The sequence below is a fragment of the Dendrobates tinctorius genome, unplaced genomic scaffold, assembly GCF_039654945.1.
Source record: "Dendrobates tinctorius isolate UK_male_01 unplaced genomic scaffold, ASM3965494v1 ptg000377l, whole genome shotgun sequence".
In the NCBI taxonomy this organism is placed as follows: Eukaryota; Metazoa; Chordata; class Amphibia; order Anura; family Dendrobatidae; genus Dendrobates; species Dendrobates tinctorius.
In genome coordinates this window covers 6,846,854-6,873,516 of record NW_027362043.1, presented here as the reverse complement: position 1 = coordinate 6,873,516, position 26,663 = coordinate 6,846,854, and the positions used below count along the sequence as shown (strand labels likewise).

The 26,663-nt window shown below is 48.4% G+C and overlaps 1 protein-coding gene across 3 annotated transcripts; it reads right to left on the bottom strand.

The window, feature by feature from the left end:
* Positions 1-2,040: 2,040 nt before the first annotated feature.
* LOC141075881 (mothers against decapentaplegic homolog 4-like) lies at positions 2,041-24,809 on the bottom strand. Of its 3 annotated transcripts, none has more exons than XM_073563062.1 (12): positions 24,433-24,809; positions 21,052-21,300; positions 18,237-18,411; positions 18,137-18,157; positions 17,809-18,030; positions 17,274-17,429; positions 17,055-17,159; positions 16,890-16,943; positions 16,633-16,819; positions 16,385-16,553; positions 15,831-15,969; positions 2,041-2,925 (listed from the first exon to the last, which is right to left on the bottom strand). In XM_073563062.1, exons 2-12 carry the CDS (start codon positions 21,286-21,288, stop codon positions 2,714-2,716), a joined length of 1,677 nt encoding a protein of 558 aa, XP_073419163.1. In that variant the 5' UTR covers positions 21,289-21,300; positions 24,433-24,809; the 3' UTR covers positions 2,041-2,713. The 3 variants fall into 3 exon arrangements, with proteins under 3 accessions (XP_073419163.1, XP_073419164.1, XP_073419165.1); XM_073563063.1 differs by having other exon boundaries at positions 16,633-16,816; positions 24,433-24,807; XM_073563064.1 differs by lacking the exon at positions 18,137-18,157 and having other exon boundaries at positions 24,433-24,808.
* Positions 24,810-26,663: the final 1,854 nt, after the last annotated feature.

Sequence of the window (26,663 nt, the reverse complement as noted above, 5' to 3'; positions counted from 1 at the left end):
GTGAGGACTATTCAGAGCCGTGATCACATGAAGAGACGTGTGAGGATTATATACAATCATGATCTCATGAACAAGAGACGTGTGAGGATTATATAGAGCCGTGATCTCATGAAGAAGAGACGTGTGAGGATTATATAGAGGCACGATCACATGAAGAGACGTGTGGGGATTATATAGAGCCGTGATCACATGAAGAGACGTGTGAGGTTTATATACAATCACGATCTCATGAAGAAGTGACATGTGGGGATTATATAGAGCCGCGATCACATGAAGAAGAGATGTGTGAGGATTATATAGAGCCGTGATCATATGAAGAGACGAGTGAGGATTATATAGAGCCGCGATCACATGAAGAAGAGACGTGTGAGGATTATATAGAGCCGCGATCACATGAAGAGACGTGTGGGGATTATATAGAGCCGCGATCACATGAAGAGACGTGTGGGGATTATATAGAGCCGCGATCACATGAAGAGACGTGTGAGGATTATATAGAGCCGCGATCACATGAAGAGACGTGTGAGGATTATATACAATCATGATCTCATGAACAAGAGACGTGTGAGGATTATATAGAGCCGTGATCTCATGAAGAAGAGACGTGTGAGGTTTATATACAATCACGATCTCATGAAGAAGTGACATGTGGGGATTATATAGAGCCGCGATCACATGAAGAAGAGACGTGTGAGGATTATATAGAGCCGTGATCATATGAAGAGACGAGTGAGGATTATATAGAGCCGCGATCACATGAAGAGACGAGTGAGGATTATATAGAGCCGCGATCACATGAAGAGACGTGTGGGGATTATATAGAGCCGCGATCACATGAAGAGACGTGTGGGGATTATATAGAGCCGCGATCACATGAAGAGACGTGTGGGGATTATATAGAGCCGCGATCACATGATAGAGCCGCGATCACATGAAGAGACGTGTGAGGATTATATAGAGCCGCGATCACATGAAGAGACGTGTGAGGATTATATAGAGCCGCGATCACATGAAGAGATGTGTGGGGATTATATAGAGCCGCGATCACATGAAGAGACGTGTGAGGATTATATAGAGCCGCGATCACATGAAGAAGAGATGTGTGAGGATTATATAGAGCCGTGATCACATGAAGAAGAGATGTGTGAGGATTATATAGAGCCGCGATCACATGAAGTGATGTGTGAGGATTATATAGAGCCGCGATCACATGAAGACGAGTGAGGATTATATAGAGCCGCGATCACATGAAGAGACGTGTGAGATTATATAGAGCCGCGATCACATGAAGAGACGTGTGAGGATTATATAGAGCCGCGATCACATGAAGAGACGAGTGAGGATTATATAGAGCCGCGATCACATGAAGAGACGTGTGAGGATTATATAGAGCCGCGATCACATGAAGAGATGTGTGAGGATTATATAGAGCCGCGATCACATGAAGAGACGAGTGAGGATTATATAGAGCCGCGATCACATGAAGAGATGTGTGAGGATTATATAGAGCCGCGATCACATGAAGAGATGTGTGAGGATTATATAGAGCCGCGATCACATGAAGAGACGTGTGAGGATTATGTAGAGCCGCGATCACATGAAGAGACGAGTGAGGATTATATAGAGCCACGATCACATGAAGAGACGAGTGAGGATTATATAGAGCCGCGATCACATGGAGAAGAGACGTGTGAGGATTATATAGGGCCGCGATCACATGAAGAAGAGACGTGTGAGGATTATATAAGGCCGCGATCACATGAAGAAGAGACGTATGTTGATTATATAGAACCACGATCACATGTAGAAGAAAAGTGTGAGGATTATATAGGGCCTTGATCACATGAATTAAGAGACGTGTGAGGATTATATAGAGCCGCGATCACATGAAGAAGAGACGAGTGAGGATTATATTGGGCCTCGATCACATGAAGAAGAGACGTGTGAGGATTATTTGAGCTGTGATCAGGTCATAGCAGGCTTATTGATTCATGTTCTGTTTTTTGATGCCTGTTCACACAGGACATAGGAATTCTAAGCAATATTACATAAATATTTTATTCAATATAAGTCAGTTTGAATGTTGAAATCCTATCAAAAAGCAGGGTACTCTTCTCGCTGTACTCTAGTTTTAGTTTTTGGTATTTTTTGCTTTGCTCTTATTAAGATACAGTCTATACTCTGTCTTTGTAAAAGAAACTTAAAAATTAAACTGATGATTGTCCTTTCGATGTCAGGATCCTGCAACTGTGGTAGCCACAGTACTGTCCCATTTACGGCATAAAAAATGGAACTACTACTATTTTTCTTTGTTTTACAATTTGGAGACATCTAAAGCTTCTCGTGGTTCCCACCAGGCTTCTGACTTGTGATTTTCTGAGCAGAGATTGGTTCCTTCATCGTGTGCATGTAAGAGAGTTAAAATAAAGCACTATCGCAAAGTGTTTTCATTGTTCGCACCCCGAGGCAAATCTCATGTTAGATTCTTTGAACATTTTGTTGTGCAAGACTAATCCAGAGCAAGATTTAGCCCCAGTAGGTCACTCCTCAAAGCTGTTGTCTGCCAGTAAAGAACATTTTTATCAACAATGACTACAACAGCAGAAAACATCTGGCTCGTCCTCGGTAGCAGGCTCCACCACCTAGCAAGGTTTCCTTTGGCATTAAGAAGTCAATTACAGAATCCGTGTCTCTTCTCAGTACCCTGCAATGGCTAGTTGACCGTATTAGGATCCGCCATTGGTAACGTATGAAGAACTTCATCTAGGAGCTGAAGTGATCGGTGGAGGTGAACTTCTATCCAGCATGGCGTCTGTTTGATACTCTGACGGGGGTAGTCAGGACCCCAGCCTTTAACAAAACTGAGGCGGAGAATGCAGAGGCGACGGAGATCATCAACTCCAATACCGGCAGCTGCCGATAAACCTGTGTGGGGAACACGAAAAAAATAAATGCCACAATTTTCTATTAAAACACAGGCAAGACAAGTATATTGGGACAGAGGTGTGTCAGAGTTGGCACCATGACTGTTCATCCCGACTACACACAACACAGGAATGGAGGACTTCTGTTGAATCATTTCAAGGGATTTTCAGAGCTCAGGAGTATCCAGCTCTCGGTACACACAACAGAAGTGGACGTAGCTTGTGCAGATACAGCAATTTCCATACCCACAATGTTTACAAACTTTAACCCCTTAACAAACACTGTTACACCTTTTAACAGCTGCAGTTAAGGGGGCTTCACACATAGCGGTATCGTTAAAGCGGCACCGATTTTGTGACGCAGCAACGATATTGCTAGCGATATCGTTACATGTGACTTACCTCCGACCGGCTCCCCCGCTGGTTTTCGGTGATCGCGCGAGAATGTCCTGGGCCGTTTCTCGTCGGCGGCTTCCTGCTGGCGCTGACGAGCGACAAGTTGATGCAGGCGGAGGACTTCATTATCGCCGCGTCTGACAGGTAAGTAATGACCGCTGCTGTGTCGCTGGCGAGATCTGTCTGTTTGGCAGCTCACTAGCGACCATTTAGCGATGCACCAGCGATCCTGACTGGGTCGTATCGTTGTCGGGATCGCTGGTGCATCGCTAAATGTAACGGGGCCCTTAAGGGTTCTTATTCCTCATTGCCGTTTTCTAATGGCGCTGAGAAAGGTATAGAGCCCCCCAGTGTCGCAAAATCTCCGGGGTCTCTGCTATTGGGGGTAGCTAAGACCATGCAGAACATGATGAGTCCGATTTTCAATGAATTTCTCTCTCCTCTAACATATCAGAGGAGAGAGAAATGGGGTCCCCGAGCCCCCTCCAGGTACCTCCGCCATCCCCGGGCCCTCTGGCTCCATCCCCTGGTCCTCCATGTCACCTTCCTGGAAGAAAATGGCGGGCAAATATGCAGTGCACCCGCTGAGATCTGCCAGTCAGTACCCCGGAACAATAGATTTTTCCTTTTGGTTCATTTTGATCATTGTGATAGACCCTATCATAGTGATTGAAAAAAAAAACACAAAAAACAACAAAACAAAATTAAACTTCCCTTTGTCAACCCTCTTAGATAAAAAGAATAAAATTGAAATTTTTCCATTCTTTGCAGTTAGGGTTGTGGTTGTGTTAGGGATTAGGTTGTGCTAAGTTTGAAGTTGACATTGGGGGTTTTAACCCCTTCATGACCCAGCCTATTTTAACCTTAATGACCTGGCCATGTTTTGCAATTCTGACCAGTGTCCCTTTATGAGGTAATAACTCAGGAACGCTTCAACGCATCCTAGCGATTCCGAGATTGTTTTTTCGTGACATATTGGGCTTCATGCTAGTGGTAAATTTAGGTCGATAATTTTTGCATTTATTTATGAAAAAAAACGGAAATTTGGCAAAAATTTCGCAATTTTCAAATTTTGAATTTTTATTCTGTTAAACTAGAGAGTTATCTGACACAAAAAAGTTAATAAATAACATTTCCCACATGTCTACTTTACATCAGCACAATTTTGGAAACATTTTTTTTTTGTTAGGAAGTTGTAAGGGTTAAACGTTGACCAGCGATTTCTCATTTTTACAACAAAATTTACAAAACCATCTTTTTTTTTTTAGGGACCACCTCACATTTGAAGTCACTTTGAGGGGTCTATATGGCAGAAAATACCCAAAAGTGACACCATTCTAAAAACTGCACCCCTCAAGCTACTTAAAACTACATTCAAGAAAGTTATTAACCCTTCAGGTGCTTCACAGGAACTAAAGCAACGTGGAGGGAAAAAATGGACATTTTAATTTTTCCAACATAAATTTTCTTTTAGCATCAATTTTTTCTTTTTCACATGGGTAATAGGATAAAATGGATCCTAAATTTTGTTGGGCAATTTCTCCTGAGTACACCGATACCACATATGTGGTCATAAACGGCAGGGCTCAGAAGGGAAGGAGCGCCATCTGACTTTTTGAATGGAAAATATGCTGGAATATTTAGCGCTTGCCATGTCGCGTTTGGAGAACCCCTGTGTGTCTAAACATTGGAGCTCCCCCACAAGGGACCCCATTTTGGATACTAGACCCTCCAAGGAACTTATCTAGATGCATAGTGAGCACTTTGAACCCCCAGGTGCTTCACAAATTGATCCAAAAAAAAAAAAAAAAAAAAAAAATGTACTTTTTTCACAAATTTTATTTAGCCTCAGTTTTTTCATTTTCACATGGGCGACAGAATAAAATGGATCCTAAAATTTGTTGGGCAATTTCTCTTGAGTACACCAATACCTCATATGTGGTCATAAACCACTGTTTGGGCGCACGGCAGGGCCCGGAAGGGAAGGAGCACCATGTGGTCCCCCCCCCCCCACATATGGGGTACCAGCATACTCAGGACAAACTAGACAATAACTTTTGGGGTCCAAATTTATCCTGTTACCCTTGTGAAAATAAAAAAATAGTGGGCTAAAAATCATTTTTTGAGGAAATTTTTTTTTTTTATTTTTTTATTTTCACGGCTCTGCGTTATAAACTTCTGTGAAGCACCTGGGGGTTTAAAGTGCTCACTATGCATTTAGATAAGTTCCTTAGGGGGGGGGGGGGGGGGTCTAATTTCCAAAATGGGGTCACTTGTTGGGGAGCTCCAATGTTTAGGCACGCAGGGGCTCTCCAAGCACGACATGGTGTCCGCTAACGATTGGAGCTATTTTTCCATTCAAAAAGTGAAATGACGCTCCTTCCCTTCTGAGCCCTGCCGTGCACCCAAACAGTGGTTCCCCCCCACATATGGGGTACCAGCATACTCAGGACAAACTGGACAACAACTTTTGGGTCCAAATTATCCTGTTACCATTGTGAGAATAAAAAATAGCGGGCTAAAAAATCATTTTTGAGCAAAAAAATTATTTATTTTCACTGCTCTGCGTTACAAACTTCTGTGAAGCACCTGGGGGGTTCAAAGTGCTCACCACTAGAGTTGAGCGACTTTGGTCGGATCGGGTTTCGTGAAACCCGAATGAAACAAAATAAGTTTCAGATGAAACTCGTCCGACTAGAGCAAAAAAAAGTCGGAGTTTCGTCCGACTTTTATTTCCCATTGACTTGCATTGGGGTCGGGTTTCGGACGAAACTCCGACTTTGTTTTGCTCTAGTCGGACGAGTTTCATCTGAAACTTATTTTGTTTCATTCGGGTTTCATGAAACCCAATCCGACCAAAGTCGCTCAACTCTACTCACCAAACATCTAGATAGGTTCCTTCGGGGTCTAGGTCCCAAAATGTGGTCACTTGTGGGGGAGCTCCAATGTTTAGGCACACAGGGGCTCTCCAAACGCGACATCACTCCCCCGGCAGACATGTACCGCATGTGCCAATAAAGCAACCGTTGTTCACACCAGCTCATGGAGTGCGGTCTCTCTTTCCTTTTGGATACATTCGATCCATTATTAAGTCCAGACTATGAAAGGGTTAAAAACCACATACAGACATTAATTAAAAAGTCTTTTAATGAAATTAAGACACCAAGTTTTTGACACATTTTTATTACTCTACTATTCCAAAAATAAATCATGATCTGCAAAAAAAAAAAGACAAAAAACAAAAAGACAAAAAACAAAAACACCAATATCCTTACCTCTCCGCCATTCAGTTATGTCCCATGCTGTAATCCTTCACAAGGGATTAAATAGTTTACAGTGAGGACCAATGCGACCAGCCTCCCTGGCTGTCCTGAGATAAACTAATTACCGCAGCCTCAGTGACGTCAGCAGGAGGCCCCGGCTGACCTGAGGTGAACTAATGAGCGTGGTAAAAAAAAGTCAGAAACTTACCCATGGTAATTAGTTCATCTCAGGGCAGCCAGAGAGGCTGCGCAGAGCTGAACTAATTCATTCTGCAGTAGTTTACAGTGGGGCTGGTCGCATTAGCACCGGTCCTCATTGTAAACCATTTTACACATAAACCCTCATCTAATAACTAGTGAAATACATATAAAAAAAAAAAAAAATGAAATAAAATGGTTTACTGTATGTAAACCAAGTGTCATTTCATGACTGATTGGGGATTGATTTTACAGAAGCCGGCAAATGTTTCAGCGGCTATTCGGCTATGTAGAACTATATGAAATAATTATAAAATATATATATGCACATTCTATGTGTATATATCTATTCTTTCGTTTGTGTTTGAAAACCTGTCATAGGGCTCCATTATATGTCCATTTTGTTGCAAGCCTGCGAGAAAATCTCGGCATAAGGATGCCATATGGATTACATACGGATGCTTACATGCGCAAAATACGCGACCACACCTTGATTACAGATGAAATACGGAGCACTATTTAGGTGAAATTTCTCCGTATTATGCATGTAAAATACGGACCGTATTTTGCGTCGGTTAGTGTGACCCCGGCCTAATATATAGATACTAGCTGAAGAGCCCGGCGTTGCCTGGGCATAGAAACTAACTGTGGTTAGTTATAACAAATTATAATAATTATATTGCACATAAAAACATTTCACATCATATATTCAACACTTCAGATTTGCAACACAAATTAACTAAACGATTTCCTAAGTATTGATAGTATTTTATTTTCAACTCATTCAAGAGCCTTTTGATAGGGTACCGTTACACCTAGCGACTCACCAGCGATCCTGACCAGCGATATGACGCAGTCAGAATCGCTGGTGAATCGCTGGGTGGTCGCTAGTGAGCTGCCACTCAGGCAGATCTCACCAGCGACATCGCTGGGGACGGGGATCGCTACTTACCTGTCAGACGCGGTGATCCTGCGTCCTCCCGCCCGACTCCACGCATCGCTCGTCGGCGCCACAGGAAGCGCCGCAGGAAGTGACCGACGAGAAATGGTCCAGCAGCTTCTCGCGCGATCAACGATAACCAGCAGGGGAGCCGGTCGGAGGTAAGTATCACATGCAGCGATATCGCTAGCAATATCGCTGTAACGTCACAAAATCGGTGACTTTACAGCGATATCGCAGTGTGTAACGGGGGCTTTAAACAACATTTTTGGTTTTTCCTTTCGGTGCAAAGATGAACAGATTTTTGGCAGCGCCAAATCTTGAACAGGCCACGTAAAGTTGACCATGAGAAAAGCATGGAGATTGCAAATCGATCCCTACTACTTTCAAGGACTATCCCTGAGCATTGTTAATGGACATTGCAAATGCCAGTCGAAGAGGAAACTGGAGGCGTTTAAAATCAAAAGGCAAATCAGATGGAATGAGTGGAATTCTTGGAATGAAAATGTCCTCTCCTTTGGCACATCCTGTTGCTGATCTGTGTATCTAATCCTATCCTGTGTGATACTGACTGCTGAGCTGTGCATCTAATCCTATCCTGTGTGATACAGTCTGCTGAGCCATGTATATAGTCCATTCCTGTGTGATACTGTCTGCTCAGCCGTGTATCTAATCCTATCCTGTGTGTTACTGTCTGCTGAGCCATGTATCTAATCCTATCCTGTGTGATACTGGGCTGTGTATCTAATCCTATCCTGTGTGATACTGTCTGCTGAGCCGTGTATCTAATTCTATCCTGTGTGATACTGGGCTCCCCGTGCAGTCTGTGTCAGAGGGTGGTCTGTGTTGGCACGGTAATAAGTTGTGTTATTTTCAGCTTTACAGAAGGACGATAACACCATAGAAAGGATAAGAATAATAGGCCTCAGTTTCCACAACTGTCTACAAGGAAAATTGTTGCTCACAGCAACCAATCACAGCTCAGCTTCTTTTAAACAGCTCTGGTGAAATGAAAGATGTTTAGTGATTGGTTGCTATGTGGAGTGGGCGTGGCCGATACACTCATTTTTATATATATATATATATATATATATATATATATATATATATATATATAGAGACTAGCTGAAGAGCCTGGCACTGCCTGGGCACAGTAACTAAGTACGGTTAGTTATAACAAATTATAATGATTATATCTATATATAAAGCCGAGTGTATAGCCCCGCCCACTCCGCATAGCCACATTCACTACAATATCTCACATCATCCCGTCAGCCAGCGCTACCGGACTACTACCCCTAATATCCCACATCGTCCCGTCAGCAAGATCCACTGGACTACTAATATCCCACATCAACCCATCAAAGCCACTGGACTACTACCCCTAATATCCCACATCATCCCGTCAGCCAGAGCCACTGGACTACTACCCCTAATATCCCACATGGTCTCATCAGCCAGAGCCACCGGACTACTACCCCTAATATACCACATCATCCAGTCAGCCAGAGCCACCGGACTACTCCCCCTAGTATCCCACATCATCCTGTCAGCCAGAACTACCAGACTACTACCCCTAATATCCCACATCATCCAATCAGCCTCGGGTCAGAACCAGAGCGCTGAGTGGAATGGCCCTAACTTCCATACTAATGATCCCTTTAATAGAAATCTGGGGTGAGAATCAGAGCACTGATGGATTTACCCTAACCTCCATACCGGAAATCCCTTTAAGAGGTGCCTGGGGTCAGAAACAGAGCGCTGAGCGATTTGCCCTCACTTCCATACCGGAGATCCCTTTAAGAGGGAAGATGTGCCTATGGGATGGAGGATGTGTGATGGGGATATGGGCATGGGAGGGGCAGCAAGCAAATGTGGTACCAATATTCAAAAAGGGGTGTAAAAGGGAACCTGGAAACTATAGGCCGGTAAGGTTAACATCTGTTGTGGGTAAAATTTTTGAAGGTTTTCTAAAGGATACCATTATAGAATATCTCAATGTTAATAAACGTTTAACTCCATATCAACATGGATTTATGAAGGATCGCTCCTGTCAAACTAACCTGATCAGCTTCTATGAGGATGTAAGCTCTCAAATGGACCAAGGAGAATCATTGGATGTCATTTATCTCGACTTCTCTAAAGCATTTGACACTGTCCCACATAAAAGATTGGTAAGTAAGATGAGAAAGCTTGGGCTAGGGGAAAATGTGTGTAGATGGGTAGGTAGCTGGCTTAGTGATAGAAAACAAAGTTATTAATGGTGCATACTCAGATTGGGCCAGGGTTACTAGTCGGGTACCACAGGGTTCTGTATTGGGCCCCCTTCTAGCTATAATAATAAATGCCCTAAGCAACTTCCGGTTGTAACAACTTCCGTCCAGTTGTAACCGGTGACGTCACCGCACACCTCTTTCCATGTTAACCCTCAACACACACACTCCACTCACCTTTCACCATCTCCACTCACTCTTTCACTCCGTCTCTCATACTCACGCCGTCATCGCCGCTGATCCACGATCCCCGACATCATCTTCCGCCGGCGCCATCCTGGATCCAGACGTCCTCCACGCCGGCGACATGTTCTTGCGGCAACGCCATTTTGGATCGGCGAAATCCCGCGATAGTCAAGATGGCGTCACCGCAAGAACATGTCGCCGGCGAGGACGACGTCGGGATCCAAAATGGCGTCGGCGAAAACTCGCGAGATTTCGTCGACGCCATTTTGGATCCCGACGTCGTCCACACCGGCGACATGTTCTTCCGGCGACGCCATCTTGACTATCGCGGGATTTCACGATACTCAAGATGGCGTCGCCGCAAGAACATGTCACCGGCGTGGACAACGTCTGGATCCAGGATGGCGCCGGCGGAAGAAGATGTCGGGGATCGTGGAGCAGCGGCGATGACGGCGGGAGTATGAGAGACGGAGTGAGAGAAGGGGTCGTATGTGGAGTGAAAGAGTGAGTGGAGATGGTGAAAGGTGAGAGGAGTGTGTGTTGAGGAGTGTGTGTGTTGAGGGTTAACATGGCAAGAGGTGTGATGCTATCGCATCCTCCCGATGCGATAGCATCGGGCCATAATCTAGTTTAATATATTTATTAATGATCTAGTGGATGGCTTAGGCCTGTTTCACACATCATTTTTTTTTGTCAGTCAAAATCCGCTAAAACGGCGGATAGCGGATCCGTTCCTGTACTGAGGGAGAGAGAAGAAAAAAAAAAAAAAAAAAAAAAAAAAAAAAAAGGAGAGAGAAAGTCTTTCGGGCATGCGCAGTGAGAAGTGCGGATCCTGCCGGCCGAAAAAACATTCCATGCTCCGTTCGGGCATGTAGGCAGACGTCAAAATTTTGGCGGATCCAATGGATGGCCGTCCGTCAAGATCCGCCGGTAATGCAACTCAATGGGGAAAAAAACGGATCCGCCAAAAAAAAAATGGCAGATCCGCTTTTTTTTTTGCAAACCGGCGGATTTTGACTGATGGACACAAACGGATGTGTGAAATAGGCCTTACACAGTAAAATATCAGTATTTGCAGATGATACAAAACTATATAAAGGTAGTTAACACAAAGGAGGACAGTTTGCAACTCCAGACAGATTTGAGTAAATTGGGCTGAAAAATGGCAAATGAGGTTTAACACAGATAAGTGTAAGGTTATGCACATGGGAAGGAGAAACAGATGCTACAATTACTTACTAAATGGGAAACTGCTGGGGAAATCAGACATGGAAAAATACTTAGGCATCTTAGTCAATAAGAAGCTAAATTGGAGTGCCCAGTGTCAGGCAGCTGCCACCAAAGCAAATAGGGTCATGGGATGCATTAGAAGAGGTCTGGGGACACGAGATGAAAACATAATTCTCCCTCTGTACAAATCACTCGTCAGACCACACTTGGAGTATTGTGTGCAATTTTGGACGCCGGTGCTCAAGAAAGACATTACTGAACTTGAAAGGGTTCAAAGGCGGGCTACTAAAATGATAAATGGAGTTGGTTCACTACAATACCCAGAAAGGTTATCAAAATTAGGTCTATTTACTCTAGAAAAGAGAAGACTTAGGGGAGACTTAATATATATGCACAAGTATATCAGAGGGCAATACAGAGATCTCTCCAATGAACTGTTTGTACCAAGGACTGTGACAAGAACAAGGGGGCATTCTCTTTGTTTGGAGGAAAGACAATTTCTGCACCAGCATAGAAGAGGGTTCTTCACGGTAAGAGCAGTGAGGCTCTGGAATTCTCTTCCTGAGGAAGTGGTGATGGCCAACTCACTGAATGAATTTAAGAAAGGAATGGATGCTTTTCTTGTGAGTAACAGTATAGAAGGTTACGAATAACAGAATATTGTAGGTAGATGGTTGACCCAGCTTAGGGGAAGGAATTTTTTTCCCTATGGAGAAAATTGGCTTCTACTCTGTGGGTTTTTTGCCTTCCCCAGGATCAACAATGCAGAACAGCTGCACTAAAAATAGGCTGAACTAGATGGACATAAGGTCTTCCTTCAGCCTTTAAAACTATGTTACTATGATTCATTTCTGTCATGTACTCTCTTACTCCTTTCTGGCGGGGCTGACAATGGCTGGGAGCTTTTGTCCCCGGGGATGCTAGATTTCTCCCACCCATCAGTATCTGCTTCTTTTAAACAACTCTGGTGAAATGAAAGAGGCTTCATGATTGGATGGTGATGCACACACACACATTCAACTTTATATATATAGATTACAGCCAGAAATACAGATAAAGGTAGGGTACAGGTATTGGATTGCAGTTAGCTGTATGTGTCAAGTTACCGTTTCTTATAACGTGTGGGCCTGAGGAAGCACTCAAGTCCACAGGTACAGTACTTTCTTAGTTTCTAGTCCGTCTCCATGTGTGACATGACACTGCTTCCATGGCAGAACAATGACACTTGCTAAAGGTGTGTAGCTAGCTTTTAACCCTTAGCGTTCCCCCTCCCATATTTGCCATCACCCACTGGATTGGACTGAAATCTCCTCCCTTGATCTCCTAGCTGAAATAATTCCCATAATCTAGGAAGGGTCATAACTACCTAGTGGGAGGTCCAAACGGGACAACTGACGTCTCAACAAGTTTGTTGGGGCTGGACATATATGGAGAGTCCAATCTTAGGTCGGCTAAGAGGTTCTGGAGAGCCAGTCTCGATAGCTTGGTATCCGGGACAGCTAGAGAACGATGAGAGGGCTCCCAGGTATCTGGTGGTATATTGGACTCAACTCAGATGCACGGTACTCATAATTCATCTCTAGGTGTCGAAGCCCAAGTGTTTATGCTTTGCATTGATAGCTTACAGCCTTGCACAAAAAATGGCAAGGAGTCCCAGCTCTGTTCCTCCTCGCCTTAACATGTGGCCTCCAATTCTCTGGCCATATCGCAAAGTCCTGTTCTTTTGGGAATTTGTTTACTTATCTCAAGGGTGGGGAGTTACAGTTTCAGGGGCAAGAGGAGATTTCTGGATAAGCTATTCAGCGTCACGGGGCAGTAGGGAAAAAAAAAAAAACAGGAGACGTGGAACCTGGGCCCCTGAAGTGCCCCTTAGGCTAAGGAGGTGCCCTTAACTTGTGGGTACACTTGATGGTAGTGAGGCCCAAGTCCCCGACCTGCCCCTATCTCCTGTATAGCCCTGAGCTAAACACCCTCCCCAGGAGGTGAGACAGGGAATAAAGTGAACTGCACCGCAAACCAAAGGAAAGATGAAACAGACACCACGGGGTTAAAGCAACTAAAGAACAAAACTTAGCTTTGTCTGCTGCCAATGCTCCAAGCAGCAGAGTAAGGCTCCTGAACTCAGCTTTCAGCAGTAACACCACTGCTCCAGATAAGCTGAACCCCCTCTGCACCAGGTAGGTCCAGTCTTCACCACGGTTGGTTTCCAAATGGACTTTTTTACCATCTGCCCAATTTTTCTGGTGAGCCATGGCCCTAATGCAGACCTGTCTCCAATTGCTGCAGACCCTCACTGAGGAGCGTGGGGTGCTGCGTGGTGTGGTAGAGCAGCAGCAGTTGGTGGTGTTCAGGGTCTCTGCTCAGGTGCAGGCACAACCAGAACCCAAGTTATCTCTCCCAGAGAGGTTTTCTGGAGGGAGAGATACATTTTTGGTTTTTCAGGAGGCCTGCAAGCTACACTTCAGGCTCCACCCTCGTTCATTAGGGAGTGAGGAACAGCGGGTAGGATTCATCATATCCCTCCTTAAAGGTGATCCCCTTTCCAGGGCCTTCTCTCTGCCGGCCGATTCACCATTTCTACGGTTGGTGACGAGTTTTTTGTGGCTTTGGTGAATATGCCCCCAGTAGTCCTTGCTAGGGAGGCGGACTCACTGGTGCAGGTGGATGAGCCCAGGCAGGTGGGAGGAGTTGGCTCCCCTGCGGTGTCGTGGTTTGGGGGCATGTTTTAGCTGTGGGCAGACTGGTCATTTTATCAGGGTCTGCCCGATTCGCGCCAAAACTTCCGTACCACCTAAGAAGCCGCGTCCCCCTGGTCGTGTGGAGGGAGGCAACCAGGGAATGTATATTTCCTCCATTTTGCCCCCCCAGTGTACTTTTTCAGCAGAAGTGGTGGTTGGCGGGGTACCTGAGGGCATACACTCACTTTGTCCAGACCCATGGCCTGAGGTGCAGGACACACCCCTAAGCGTCCAGGCCATTGACTCTGTCCCACTGAGCTAGGGGAGGTTGACCCAAGTCGTGAAAAATATACATCTGCGTATAGGGACTCATCATGTAGAGTCCCTGTCATGCTACGTCTTGGGGGGGAATGCCATCACCAATCGTTTTAGGCCTCCCTTGGTTGGAAAAACACAACCCGCTCATAGATTGGCGATCTAGGTAAGTAGTCAGCTGGGATCAGTCGTGTGAGGGCTGCTGCCTGGGGGCTACTGTCTGCCGTCTTTCTACAACTGTTCTTCTTCTCCAGTGGGGGAAGCAGAAGTGCTGCCAGGGAGTAGGGGCATGTCTCAATCCTCGCCATTAGCCAACCCTCAGAGGCGGAGTCCTCGTAGGAGGAGGTGGTCGGAGGAGGGTTGTGGTTCCCTCTGTGAATTGCAGGGGTGCGAGTGTGGTGACAAAAGGGGACGCCTCTGTAGTCGGTGCTGTGAAGAGTTCACCATCTTGTGGCAAACGTGTGCGTGGCAATAAACGTTCAGGTCTGGACTTGTGTGTGAGTATGTATGGGTGTCCACCAAAAACATCCAGTGGAAGTGTGCTGCTGGGGTCTGGAGTTCTCAGTTGATCGGGCCGAATCGGGTGTCGGCCATCCTCGGCCCGGGGACTTACCAGCTGGAGTTACCCCCAGTAATGCTCATTCCCCAGGTCGGCGCTCTGGAGATTTGTGGCACCTCCGGAGCATACGTTATTGTCACTTCCATCAGTCCGCGTTTGCCATAAACCGGAGAGTCAGGTGGTGGCTGAGGTGAACTCTGGTGGAGCTGAGCGTCCTCACCGTAGGTGTTTTTTTTTTTGTGAGGTGCAGTGTTGAGGGTCCAGAGGACCCTCATTGAAGGAGGGCTACTGTCAAGTTCCATTTTTGGATCTGTGTCAGAGTCCGGACTCTCTTATATAAACCTTTTTCCTTTCTGGCCCTCGGGGGGTTAATATGGGTCCTTGCCCCCGGTGGCCGCTGGTGTTACTACAACTGTAGTTGGTCAGCTGCTGGGGAGAGTTCAGGGCACTTCCAAAGGAGAGTGCAGGAGGTGTCCATTTCCCCATTCCCTATTTGCAGGGCCCACCGTTGTAATAGTGTCCCCTTGTTTGTCTTTGTTGGTTTTGTGACAGACCAATCGTCGGGTCACGTCAGGCAGGGCAAGTCGCCCCGTGACATTCGGCCTGAATTAATAAATCCAAAATGGAGTATCCCTCGGCCTTCACAATATCAAAGAAATTTTACCACCAATATGAAGTACAATATCTCACAATAAAACAATCTCAGAATCAGTGGAATAAATTGAAGTGTTCCAGAGCTATAACCTCATAAATTGACAGTGGTCAGAATTGTAAAAATTGGCCTGCCTATTAAAGTCAAAATTGGCTTGGTCACCAAGGGTTTAACCTGTGAATCCATCATCTTTTAGGTAGAGCTGTTCATACTTACTGACAGCTGGTGCGATGCCACCCACAGATCCTGGGCCTGGGATTGATCCAGAGACTGCCGCTGCCTGGGCTGCTGCTGCTGCCTGAGCGGTGGCGGCCTGTTGCTGCATTTGTCGATGACACTGTCGCAGATCAAACACCTAAAACGAAAGTATAATGTCATTTCTGATCGATGGATCACATTCAAAATCATGCTAAAAGAGGTAATATACGGGTATAATAATCTGTTGTCATCACCCCTTCCCTTTCCCATTCTTTTTCCCATAATATTTAGCTATGCTAAATTACCATTATATTTAGCTGATAAATGATAACGATGTACAATGTTTGTAGGCTAAATTGTTGTTAAATATGACTTTATTTAAAATTAATAAAAAGTTTATGGTTAAAAATATAAAAGAAGTTTTCCCATAATTCACATGTGGCAACTAGAAGATTCCTGGGACCCTCAACAATCAGGAGATTAAGGGTCCTAAATGGATTGACAGTGCTCCATCCTTGCTTGCTCGGCATGCACAATACATGTGCCGATAAGATTGAGCCTGGAGTAATCACCTTAATATATGCTCCGGGGTAAATCTTGTGCACGGCGTCCCCGGGTGCTCTGCCCGCTTCTCTATCCAAGTAGTAGCTCTGCACGAACACGGCGTGATCACTTAGGCACCTCATCCAGACATCACCCTCTCCACGACATTCTAACTGGACACCTTTCCCAATGTGCAGCCTGAGAAACAAGACGACAATTGTCTCCAGATCCCGGTGGCACCCTCATATCTGCCACACGCCTGTAACCTCGGCCTCACCTCGCCCGTTCACTCATATCTGTACGATGAACGTTGGAGAGCTGCCCGAGGCAGAACCTGTCCCCTCCGGATGGGTCTACATATCCATCCACAGTCACCACGGGACAGTTTGAGGGCACCTTGAAGATCTCTCCCACCTGAATGTCCATTTCAAAATATGCAACCGAGCACCAAAACTCCGGTCCTGCTAGAAACAAACATAATTAGCACTCAGAGATTGGGGTGTACAGTGGGAAGAAATGGACCTGATGACTTACCTGGGTGATTGGATACTGGGTGTGAATATTGAGGGGAGCTCTGATGAAGAGGCCCTGCAGAGACAGAAGAAAACAGCTGCAGAGTTACTGGCAAACCAGAAGATTTTCTAACGGTGTCCTCTTAGCAATCCTAGCGATGACAGCCGGATATAGCGACAGACGTACAGTAATGGTTAGGGTGGTGAAGCGGTGGCTGTTGGCTTCCCCTCCCATTAGGCTGGGACACAGGATTGGGAGAATAGGCTGCCGTGCTATTTCCTGTCCAAGTAGCTGCAGGAGAGCAAGAGAGAAGAAAACGGAGGGTGAAGCTGGGAAAAGTTCTCAAAATTTACAGTCTTACTCTGTTGTATATGCAAAAAGAACAGCGCCACGAGCGATACTCACTGTGATAAGGCTGCTTGGGGGGTGACTGGTACCCATTGCTCTGCGGGTTATGGTTAGGCGTAGAAGGAGGAGAAGTGGAAATCATCTGCTGAGGAGGGACGATGGGTAAAATGCCTTCACTATGTGCTAAGGAAGAAAGGGTGCAACCAGGGGCCACTGCGGAATAACGAGAAAATAAAAAATGTGACGCAATATGGCGATCAAACACATACAAACCAAATAAATAGAACTATGACCACAGCAGTATCTTCGCTCTATATCCTGGCGATCTGGGTGTAGTACTGATCGCTATACACCTCTCACCAGTAATATATCACCGCTCTATATCCTGGTGATCTGGGTGTAGTACTGATCACTATACATCTCTCACCAGTAATATATCACCGCTCTATATCCTGGTGATCTGGGTTTAGTACTGATCACTATACACCTCTCACCAGTAATATATCACCGCTCTATATCCTGGTGATCTGGGTTTAGTACTGATCACTATAAAACTTATCACTGAAGTATAGGGTCACAAGCTGACACTTACCGGAGGGTGATATGGGTATATTACTGTACATGCCAACAGTTGTCTGTGGGCTTTTTGGCAATGTTAGCGGAGGAAGAGCTGGTCGGTAGGTGTCAGGCGGCATCTGAGGTAGGGCAGAATGGTTTATGGACGGCTGAAGCTCTTGCAACGTTGAGTGACAAGATGGAATATCCATCTCACAGTCATTTGAAAATTCCTCTTTCACCGTCCGACAAGGGGTGCCTTTTAGAAAAAGAAAAAAAAAGGTAATATTTAAAATATAAAAATGAGGAAAGTCAGAGGGGAGGCTCGAGCATGGGGAAGAAGAAACAGTAAACATGGAACCCACCGGAACTCTGGATACTTAGCCCTGTAACACAAGAACATCACACTGGTAAGTATTCCATAACACAAGAGCCTCGTCAGCGCCACATGACTCCCACACTCACCGATGCCCGGGGACACCACCCGCTCATAGTGGTACGGGTTTACGCACACGCTGTCATACTTCAGGTCAAACGCGTATTGGCAGAACTTCACGTGTTTCAGCTCGTTCTTGTGCAAGTCAGGCCAGCGCCACAGTCGGGCATAGATCACATGCGGGAATCCTTTCCTGCCCGCCACCTATGGAAGAGAGGAGGAAAAACCATCACCAGGAAGGCCATGTGCAGGCATAGGCGGCATTCTCAGTGATGTCCCTGCTCATCCCTAGTGATGGACAGGAGGCACTCTCAGTGATGTCCCTGCTCATCCCTAGTGATGGACAGGAGGCACTCTCAGTGATGTCCCTGCTCATCCCTAGTGATGGACAGGAGGCACTCTCAGTGATGTCCCTGCTCATCCCTAGTGATGGACAGGAGGCACTCTCAGTGATGTCCCTGCTCATCCCTAGTGATGGACAGGAGGCACTCTCAGTGATGTCCCTGCTCATCCCTAGTGATGGACAGGAGGCACTCTCAGTGATGTCCCTGCTCATCCCTAGTGATGGACAGGAGGCACTCTCAGTGATGTCCCTGCTCATCTCTAGTGATGGACAGGAGGCACTCTCAGTGATGTCCCTGCTCATCTCTAGTGATGGACAGGAGGCACTCTCAGTGATGTCCCTGCTCATCTCTAGTGATGGTCAGGAGGCACTCTCAGTGATGTCCCTGCTCATCTCTAGTGATGGTCAGGAGGCACTCTCAGTGATGTCCCTGCTCATCTCTAGTGATGGTCAGGAGGCACTCTCAGTGATGTCCCTGCTCATCTCTAGTGATGGTCAGGAGGCACTCTCAGTGATGTCCCTGCTCATCTCTAGTGATGGTCAGGAGGCACTCTCAGTGATGTCCCTGCTCATCTCTAGTGATGGTCAGGAGGCACTCTCAGTGATGTCCCTGCTCATCTCTAGTGATGGTCAGGAGGCACTCTCAGTGATGTCCCTGCTCATCTCTAGTGATGGTCAGGAGGCACTCTCAGTGATGTCCCTGCTCATCTCTGGTGATGGATAGGAGGCATTCTCAGTGATGTCAGCGCTGATCTCTGGTGATGGATAGGAGACACTCTCAGTGATGTCAGCGCTGATCTCTGGTGATGGCTAGGAGGCACTCTCAGTGATGTCGCCTCTGATATCTAGTGATGGATAGGCGGCATTCTCAGTGATGATCTCTAGTGATGGATAGGAGGCATTCTCAGTGATGTCGCCTCTGATATCTAGTGATGATTAAGCGACATTCTCAGTGATGATCTCTAGTGATGGATAGGAGGCACTCTCAGTGATGTCGCCTCTGATATCTAGTGATGATTAAGCGACATTCTCAGTGATGATCTCTAGTGATGGATAGGAGGCATTCTCAGTGATGTCGCCTCAGATCTCGGGTGATGGATAGGAGGCATTCTTAGTGATGTCGCCTCTGATCTCTGGTGATGGATAGGAGACACTCTCAGTGATGTCAGCGCTGATCTCTGGTGATGGCTAGGAGGCACTCTCAGTGATGTCGCCTCTGATATCTAGTGATGGATAGGCGGCATTCTCAGTGATGATCTCTAGTGATGGATAGGAGGCATTCTCAGTGATGTCGCCTCTGATATCTAGTGATGGATAGGCGGCATTCTCAGTGATGATCTCTAGTGATGGATAGGAGGCATTCTCAGTGATGTCGCCTCTGATCTCTGGTGATGGATAGGAGACACTCTCAGTGATGTCAGTACTGATCTCTGGTGATGGCTAGGAGGCACTCTCAGTGATGTCGCCTCTGATATCTAGTGATGGATAGGCGGCATTCTCAGTGATGATCTCTAGTGATGGATAGGAGGCATTCTCAGTGATGTTGCCTCTGATATCTAGTGATGGATAGGCGGCATTCTCAGTGATGATCTCTAGTGATGGATAGGAGGCATTCTCAGTGATGTCGCCTCTGATCTCTGGTGATGGCTAGGAGGCACTCTCAGTGATGTCGCCTCTGATATCTAGTGATGATTAAGCGACATTCTCAGTGATGATCTCTAGTGATGGATAGGAGGCATTCTCAGTGATGTCGCCTCAGATCTCGGGTGATGGATAGGAGGCATTCTTAGTGATGTCGCCTCTGATCTCTGGTGATGGATAGGAGGCATTCTCAGTGATGTCACCGCTGATCTCTAGTGATGGGATAGGCGGCATTCTCAGTGATGTCACCAATGATAGTGAATGACAAAGGGTTAATATAACACTGGAGAGTGACAGGAATCCCCACAGAGGACAGGAATGTGGGAATACCATCCCCTGCTCTACACAGTAATGTTTATATGAGACATGGAGGCTCAGCTCCATCCCCCTCCTCTCACACTCAGCTCCCTGGAAGACTCAGTGCAGTCAAAACATCCCCCCCTCCATCCTGCCAGACAGTGACTCATCACTACAGCAAGTGGAGAGGCTGCAAAACCAGGAGCAAAATTAGGAGCAGAAGGGAAGGAAGGCAGAAAGAGGAGCAAAAAATAAAAAACTAAGGCGACAACTAATCAAGTGTGAGCAAAAGAGAGCAAGGAAACGCAAAAGAAAGAAGAAAAGAATGAGCAATCGCAAAAGAAAGCGAGCCAGATATCTGAAGTTAGTAAGAGATAGTGATTTAGATGAAAGAAAGAAAAGCAAGAACAAGAGAAAGAAAGTAAGTGAGGCAGAAAGTAAAATATTGTAAGGAGACCTTCAAAGAGTGCACCTAACCACAGCAGAGGAATCAGGAGCCTTCCCTACCTCTGCATCCACATCCAGGATAGGTCCAGGACCCCCCACCCAGCACCCTCCAGTACCTGCAGCCTGCCATCCAGGGTTCGCTGGATGGTCACGCACTTGCTGGGGTGCACTCCGTTGGTAGTAATGGCGGTGATGAGGGAGTCCAGCTCATCTTTCTTCTCCTTGAGCTTCTTGACCAGACTCTCAATGGCACGCTTGGCGAAGCCCTCATTATCCCCTCCTTGCCGGTGGCACATTAGACTGTGCACGATGCTGAGGCAGGCATCGTTGCTGTTCGGGGGGGTGAGTGACATGGTGGGGATCACCTGCAAAAGACGGACGGAGGGTCGGTGAGAATGATTGCAGAGCTGCCGAGAAGCAGCGGAGAAATGCTCGAACCGCCTGACTGTACGGTGAGTCACCAGCAGTCCAAGGAGAGACCACTGCAACCAGCAGCAGAGCATGCTGAGCACTGTAGTCCTACAGGTCACACACTCCTCTGATCCCAGGAGTAATAATGTATATCTAGAGTATGCGAGGCTTACCATACTCAGAGCTCAGGCACTGTCCGTGCACAGGCTCCCCTCCCCCTCATTTATTACTTTTAATGCACGTTTTCTCCTGCAGAGATGAGACGGCAGGGGTCCCAGGAATACAGCAGACGAGGACCACACGCGACAGGCACAGAGATGCCACCTCTCCCCCAACCTTGTAGAGGGGGCACTTTTTAATGTGCTGTCACTAAGAATTTGCAGGAAGCATAAGCTTTGAGTAGTGGTGCCCATCCTTAGCAGCACTACAACTCCCAGCATGCCTAAACACATCCACACACTATAAAGCGATGGATCACCCTTTTGAAGAGTTCTTCCCCACATAGACCAGTGCAGCACTTGGTGCAGGTAGGTGACAGTCCCACTTCCAGACCCAATAACGCCATTCCTGGGGTCTTACATGAGGCTGCTGGTGCCATCACATGCTATGTTACCGGCTTTAACTGCCCTCAGGTGATTGCAATCTCTGAAGGGGTATTTAACCCTTCAGTGACAGGAGGGAAAGTGTCTAGGTAGTGATTGCACACTCACTGTTACAATGGGGGTAATGGGTGGGATACTTCAAACTGGAGGACTCCGGACTAAAGGGCCCTCCCCCTCGGGAAGAGGGGTCACATGACACACTCCATATCATATTTTCCCGCTTAAGGCTGTCACTTCAATGGAGGCCGCTGGTCCCACGAGTCCTGCTGCTGGTCCTATACGCAGGGTATTCATGATCTTTACGGGGCCACTCTTGTCAATCGCTTCACTAATTCTGGCTGACATGGTGTTTAATCAGTTAAAGGGTCCAGCCATAGGGTCAGGTCAACATTGCCCCAATGTGGGTTTAGGAAAGTAAAGGGCTCCCTTATATACAGGGGTCTTGACTGTAGCGGGGGGCACAGATGTGGACTTAGGTGAACTGTGAGAACACAGACATGGGCTCAGGTGAGAGGTCAGACGTGGGTTTGGGAGTGCATAAGCGTCTGGTCTGGTGGGGCATAGACGCGAGCTTGATTGGGTCAGCAGAACACAGACGTGGGGTCCAGACTATAGATGGGGTACAGATGTGGGGTCTGGTGTGTTTAGGGTGCACAGACATGTGCTCAGATGAGCTGAGGGGGTACAGACATGTCCTTGTGTGGGCCAAAGGGGCAAAGACGTGGAGTCAGGAGTGTAGATGGCGTAGAGAGGGCACTGAAATGGGGACGGGACTCTAGACGGGGCACAGATGTGAGGTCTGGTGAGCTTGGGGTGTATAGACATGGGCTCAGGGGGGCTGAGGGGACACAGAAACAGGCTCAGGTGAGTTGGTGTATGTCCAGATGTGGGCTAGGGTGGGTCAGGACTGTAGAGGGCGGGGGAGGGGGGGGGCGGGTCGTCGGGACTGCGGAGAGTGCACAGATCGGGGGATCCGTCGGGACTGCGGAGAGTGCACACACTGGTGGGGCCGCCGTCGGGACTGCGGAGAGTGCACACACTGGTGGGGGTCGTCGGGACTGTAGACTGTTCACAGAAGTGAGATTGGACAAGTTTACAGGCACAGATGTGGGGTCGGGACTGCAGAGGATGTACAGGTGTAGGGTCGGACCTGTACAGCAGCAAATATGTGGGCTCAGGTGAGTTGACGGGTACAGATGTGGGGTAGAGACTATAGAGGATGCACAGATATGGGGATAAGGCTGTAGAAGAGGCACAGATGTGGGATCAGGTGAGTTGATGGTCACAGACATAGGACCAAGACTGTAGAAAGGACAGATTTGGGCTCGGGTGAGTTGACGGGACCAGACGCAGGGCCTGGACTGCAGAGGGGGGGGGGCGGCCCAGACGCAGGGCCTGGACTGCAGAGGGGGGGGGCGGCCCAGACGCAGGGCCTGGACTGCAGAGGGGGGGGCGGCCCAGACGCAGGGCCTGGACTGCAGAGGGGGGGGGCGGCCCAGACGCAGGGCCTGGACTGCAGAGGGGGGGGGCGGCCCAGACGCAGGGCCTGGACTGCAGAGGGGGGGGCGGCCCAGACGCAGGGCCTGGACTGCAGAGGGGGGGGGCGGCCCAGACGCAGGGCCTGGACTGCAGAGGGGGGGGCGGCCCAGACGCAGGGCCTGGACTGCAGAGGGGGGGGCGGCCCAGACGCAGGGCCTGGACTGCAGAGGGGGGGGGCGGCCCAGACGCAGGGCCTGGACTGCAGAGGGGGGGGGCGGCCCAGACGCAGGGCCTGGACTGCAGAGGGGGGGGCGGCCCAGACGCAGGGCCTGGACTGCAGAGGGGGGGGGGGGGCCCAGACGCAGGGCCTGGACTGCAGAGGGGGGGGGGGCCCAGACGCAGGGCCTGGACTGCAGAGGGGGGGGGGGGGCCCCAGACGCAGGGCCTGGACTGCAGAGGGGGGGGGGGGCCCCAGACGCAGGGCCTGGACTGCAGAGGGGGGGGGGGGCCCCAGACGCAGGGCCTGGACTGCAGAGGGGGGGGGGGGGCCCAGACGCGGGGCCTGGACTGCAGAGGGGGGGGGGGGGCCCAGACGCAGGGCCTGGACTGCAGAGGGGGGGGGGGGGGGCCCAGACGCAGGGCCTGGACTGCAGAGGGGGGGGGGGGGCCCAGACGCAGGGCCTGGACTGCAGAGGGGGGGGGGGGGCCCAGACGCAGGGCCTGGACTGCAGAGGGGGCGGGGGCCCCAGACGCGGGGCCTGGCCTGCAGATGGGGGGGCTCAGACGTGGGGCCTGGACTGCAAGGGGGGCTCAGACGTGGGGCCTGGACTGCAAGGGGGGGGCCCAGACGCGGGCTAGGGTAAGTTGATGGGCACAGATGTGGGGTCTGGCTAGCCTGGTGGTGGGGGGCGGCCCAGACGCGGGCTAGGGTAAGTTGATGGGCACAGATGTGGGGTCTGGCTAGCCTGGTGGTGGGGGGCACTGTCACACACACATTATACTTACGTCTGACACAGATTCAGTTGGTGTTGTCCCAGGTCATCGTCCACTACTGATGTCACCTGCAATCAGTGCTGAACTCCTCTGTGCTGTGACCACACTGCTGCTTTCTTGCGCCCCTTCTTCTCCAGATCAGTGACGTTCTACATCAGTAACGTGCACGCCATCGTGCAGTCTGCAGCTGCCACCTTCTTGTCCCGTTCTCCTGCAGATCCTCTGCATCCCCAGCACTTTGATTTCTGCCCCCGTAGCTCCTCGGTTTCTGTCCCTCTTTCCTCTTCAGAACTTGTTTTCGCTCCGTTATTTATAACAATAGGAGAAGCCGGCGATGACGTCAGGCGCTTCCCTGACGGCAGCCACCAATCAAAGCACGTCTTCTAGGACAACCCCGTCTTTACATCCAATGGCAGAGCTCGTCTCTCGCAGGCGCTGTCTGCGCTTGTTTACTTTCTTCGTTTCCTGTGGGGCGGAGCTGCGCGTGTTGTGTCTGGAGCAGCTGCTCGGCGGTTGCAGCGCGCCCGGCATGCTGGGAGCTGTAGTTCTGGCCTGGTGTTGTAGGGCATGGGCCACGTGGGAAGTGATGGAGGGCAGGCGCCTGTTGTGGAGTCTGCCACTACAGAACGACTTTAACCTAATCTTAACCCCTTCCTTACCGATGAAGTAATAGTAAGTCATCGGTAAGGTCCCCGCTTTGAGGTGGGCTTCGGCGGTAAGCCCACCTCAAAGCCGCAACATATCAGCTGTTATGAACAGCTGACGTGCCCGCAATAGGCGCGAGCAGAATCGTCATCCGCCCGCACCTATTAACTACTTAAATCCTGCTGTCAAAGCTGATAGCGGGCATTTAAATAGCATTTCCTACCGGACCCTCTTTCTGGAACACTTTGGAATGCTCGCTCCATCTGCAACAAGCTCCACGACCTCTTTACCTCCCGCAACCTTTCCTTCCTGGCCCTCACTGAGACCTGGGTGACACCCCCTGACACGGCCGCACTGAGTTATGGCGGCCTCCACTTTACCCACACTCCTCACCCTGGCAACAGACAAGGTGGGGGTGTTTCCTCCTTTTTAAAAACTGCTCCTTCAACCCTATCCAACCCCCACCCTCCCTTCTTTCAAGGTTCACTCTGTCCGTATCTACTCTCCCAATGGCTGTCATATACCGACCACCAGGCTCAGCCACTACCTTCATCGACCAATTTTCCACCTGGCTCCTCCACTTTCTCTCTTCTGACATCCCCATCATCATCATGGGGGATTTCAACATCCCCATTGACACCCCCCAGCCAGCAGCCTCCAAACTCCTGTCACTTACCTCATCCTTTGGACTTACTCAGTGGTGCTCCACAGCCACCCACACAGATAATAATAATAATAATAATAATTTTTATTTATATAGCGCCAACATATTCCGCAGCACTTTACAATTAAGCGGGGACATGTACAGACAATAAATTCAATACAAGTTAAGACAATTCAAACAGTGACATTAGGAGTGAGGTCCCTGCTCGCAAGCTTACAATCTACAAGGAAATGGGGGGACACAGTAGGTGAAAAGTGCTTGTTATTTCAGGTCTGGCAATTATAATAGGGATTTTCATATAAAGCTGCATGATCCGGTCATCAGCCCGTGTGTTTAAGTGCAATAGACAAGTATCAAGTGCAGTTATCATGTGCATGAAGGGTGTGGAGACAGATGAATAGTAGAGTGCAGATTCAGAATAATATTTGGAAGGAGTGAACAGGGCAAAGTTAGCTTGCTGAGTAGTTGATGTGGTAGGATTGTTTGAAGAGATGGGTTTTCAAAGCGCGCTTGAATAGGTCAGGGCTAGGTATCAGTCTGATCGTCTGGGGAAGTGCATTCCAGAGAGCTGGAGCAGCAAGAGAGAAGTCTTGGAGACGGAGGTGCGAGGTTCGGATTACGGGGGATGTTAGTCTTAAGTCATTTGTAGAACGGAGGGCACGTGTAGGGCGATAGACAGAGATGAGAGAGGAGATATAAGGCGGTGCAGAACAGTGGAGAGCTTTGTGGGTGAGAGAGATGAGTTTATACTGGACCCTGTAGCGAATAGGTAGCCAGTGTAATGACTGGCACAAGATGGAGGCATCGGTGAAGCGGCTGTACAGAAATATGACCCTGGCTGCCGCATTCAAGATGGATTGGAGAGGAGAAAGTTTGGTAAGAGGGAGACCGATCAGAAGAGAGTTGCAGTAGTCCAGACGAGAATGAATAAGAG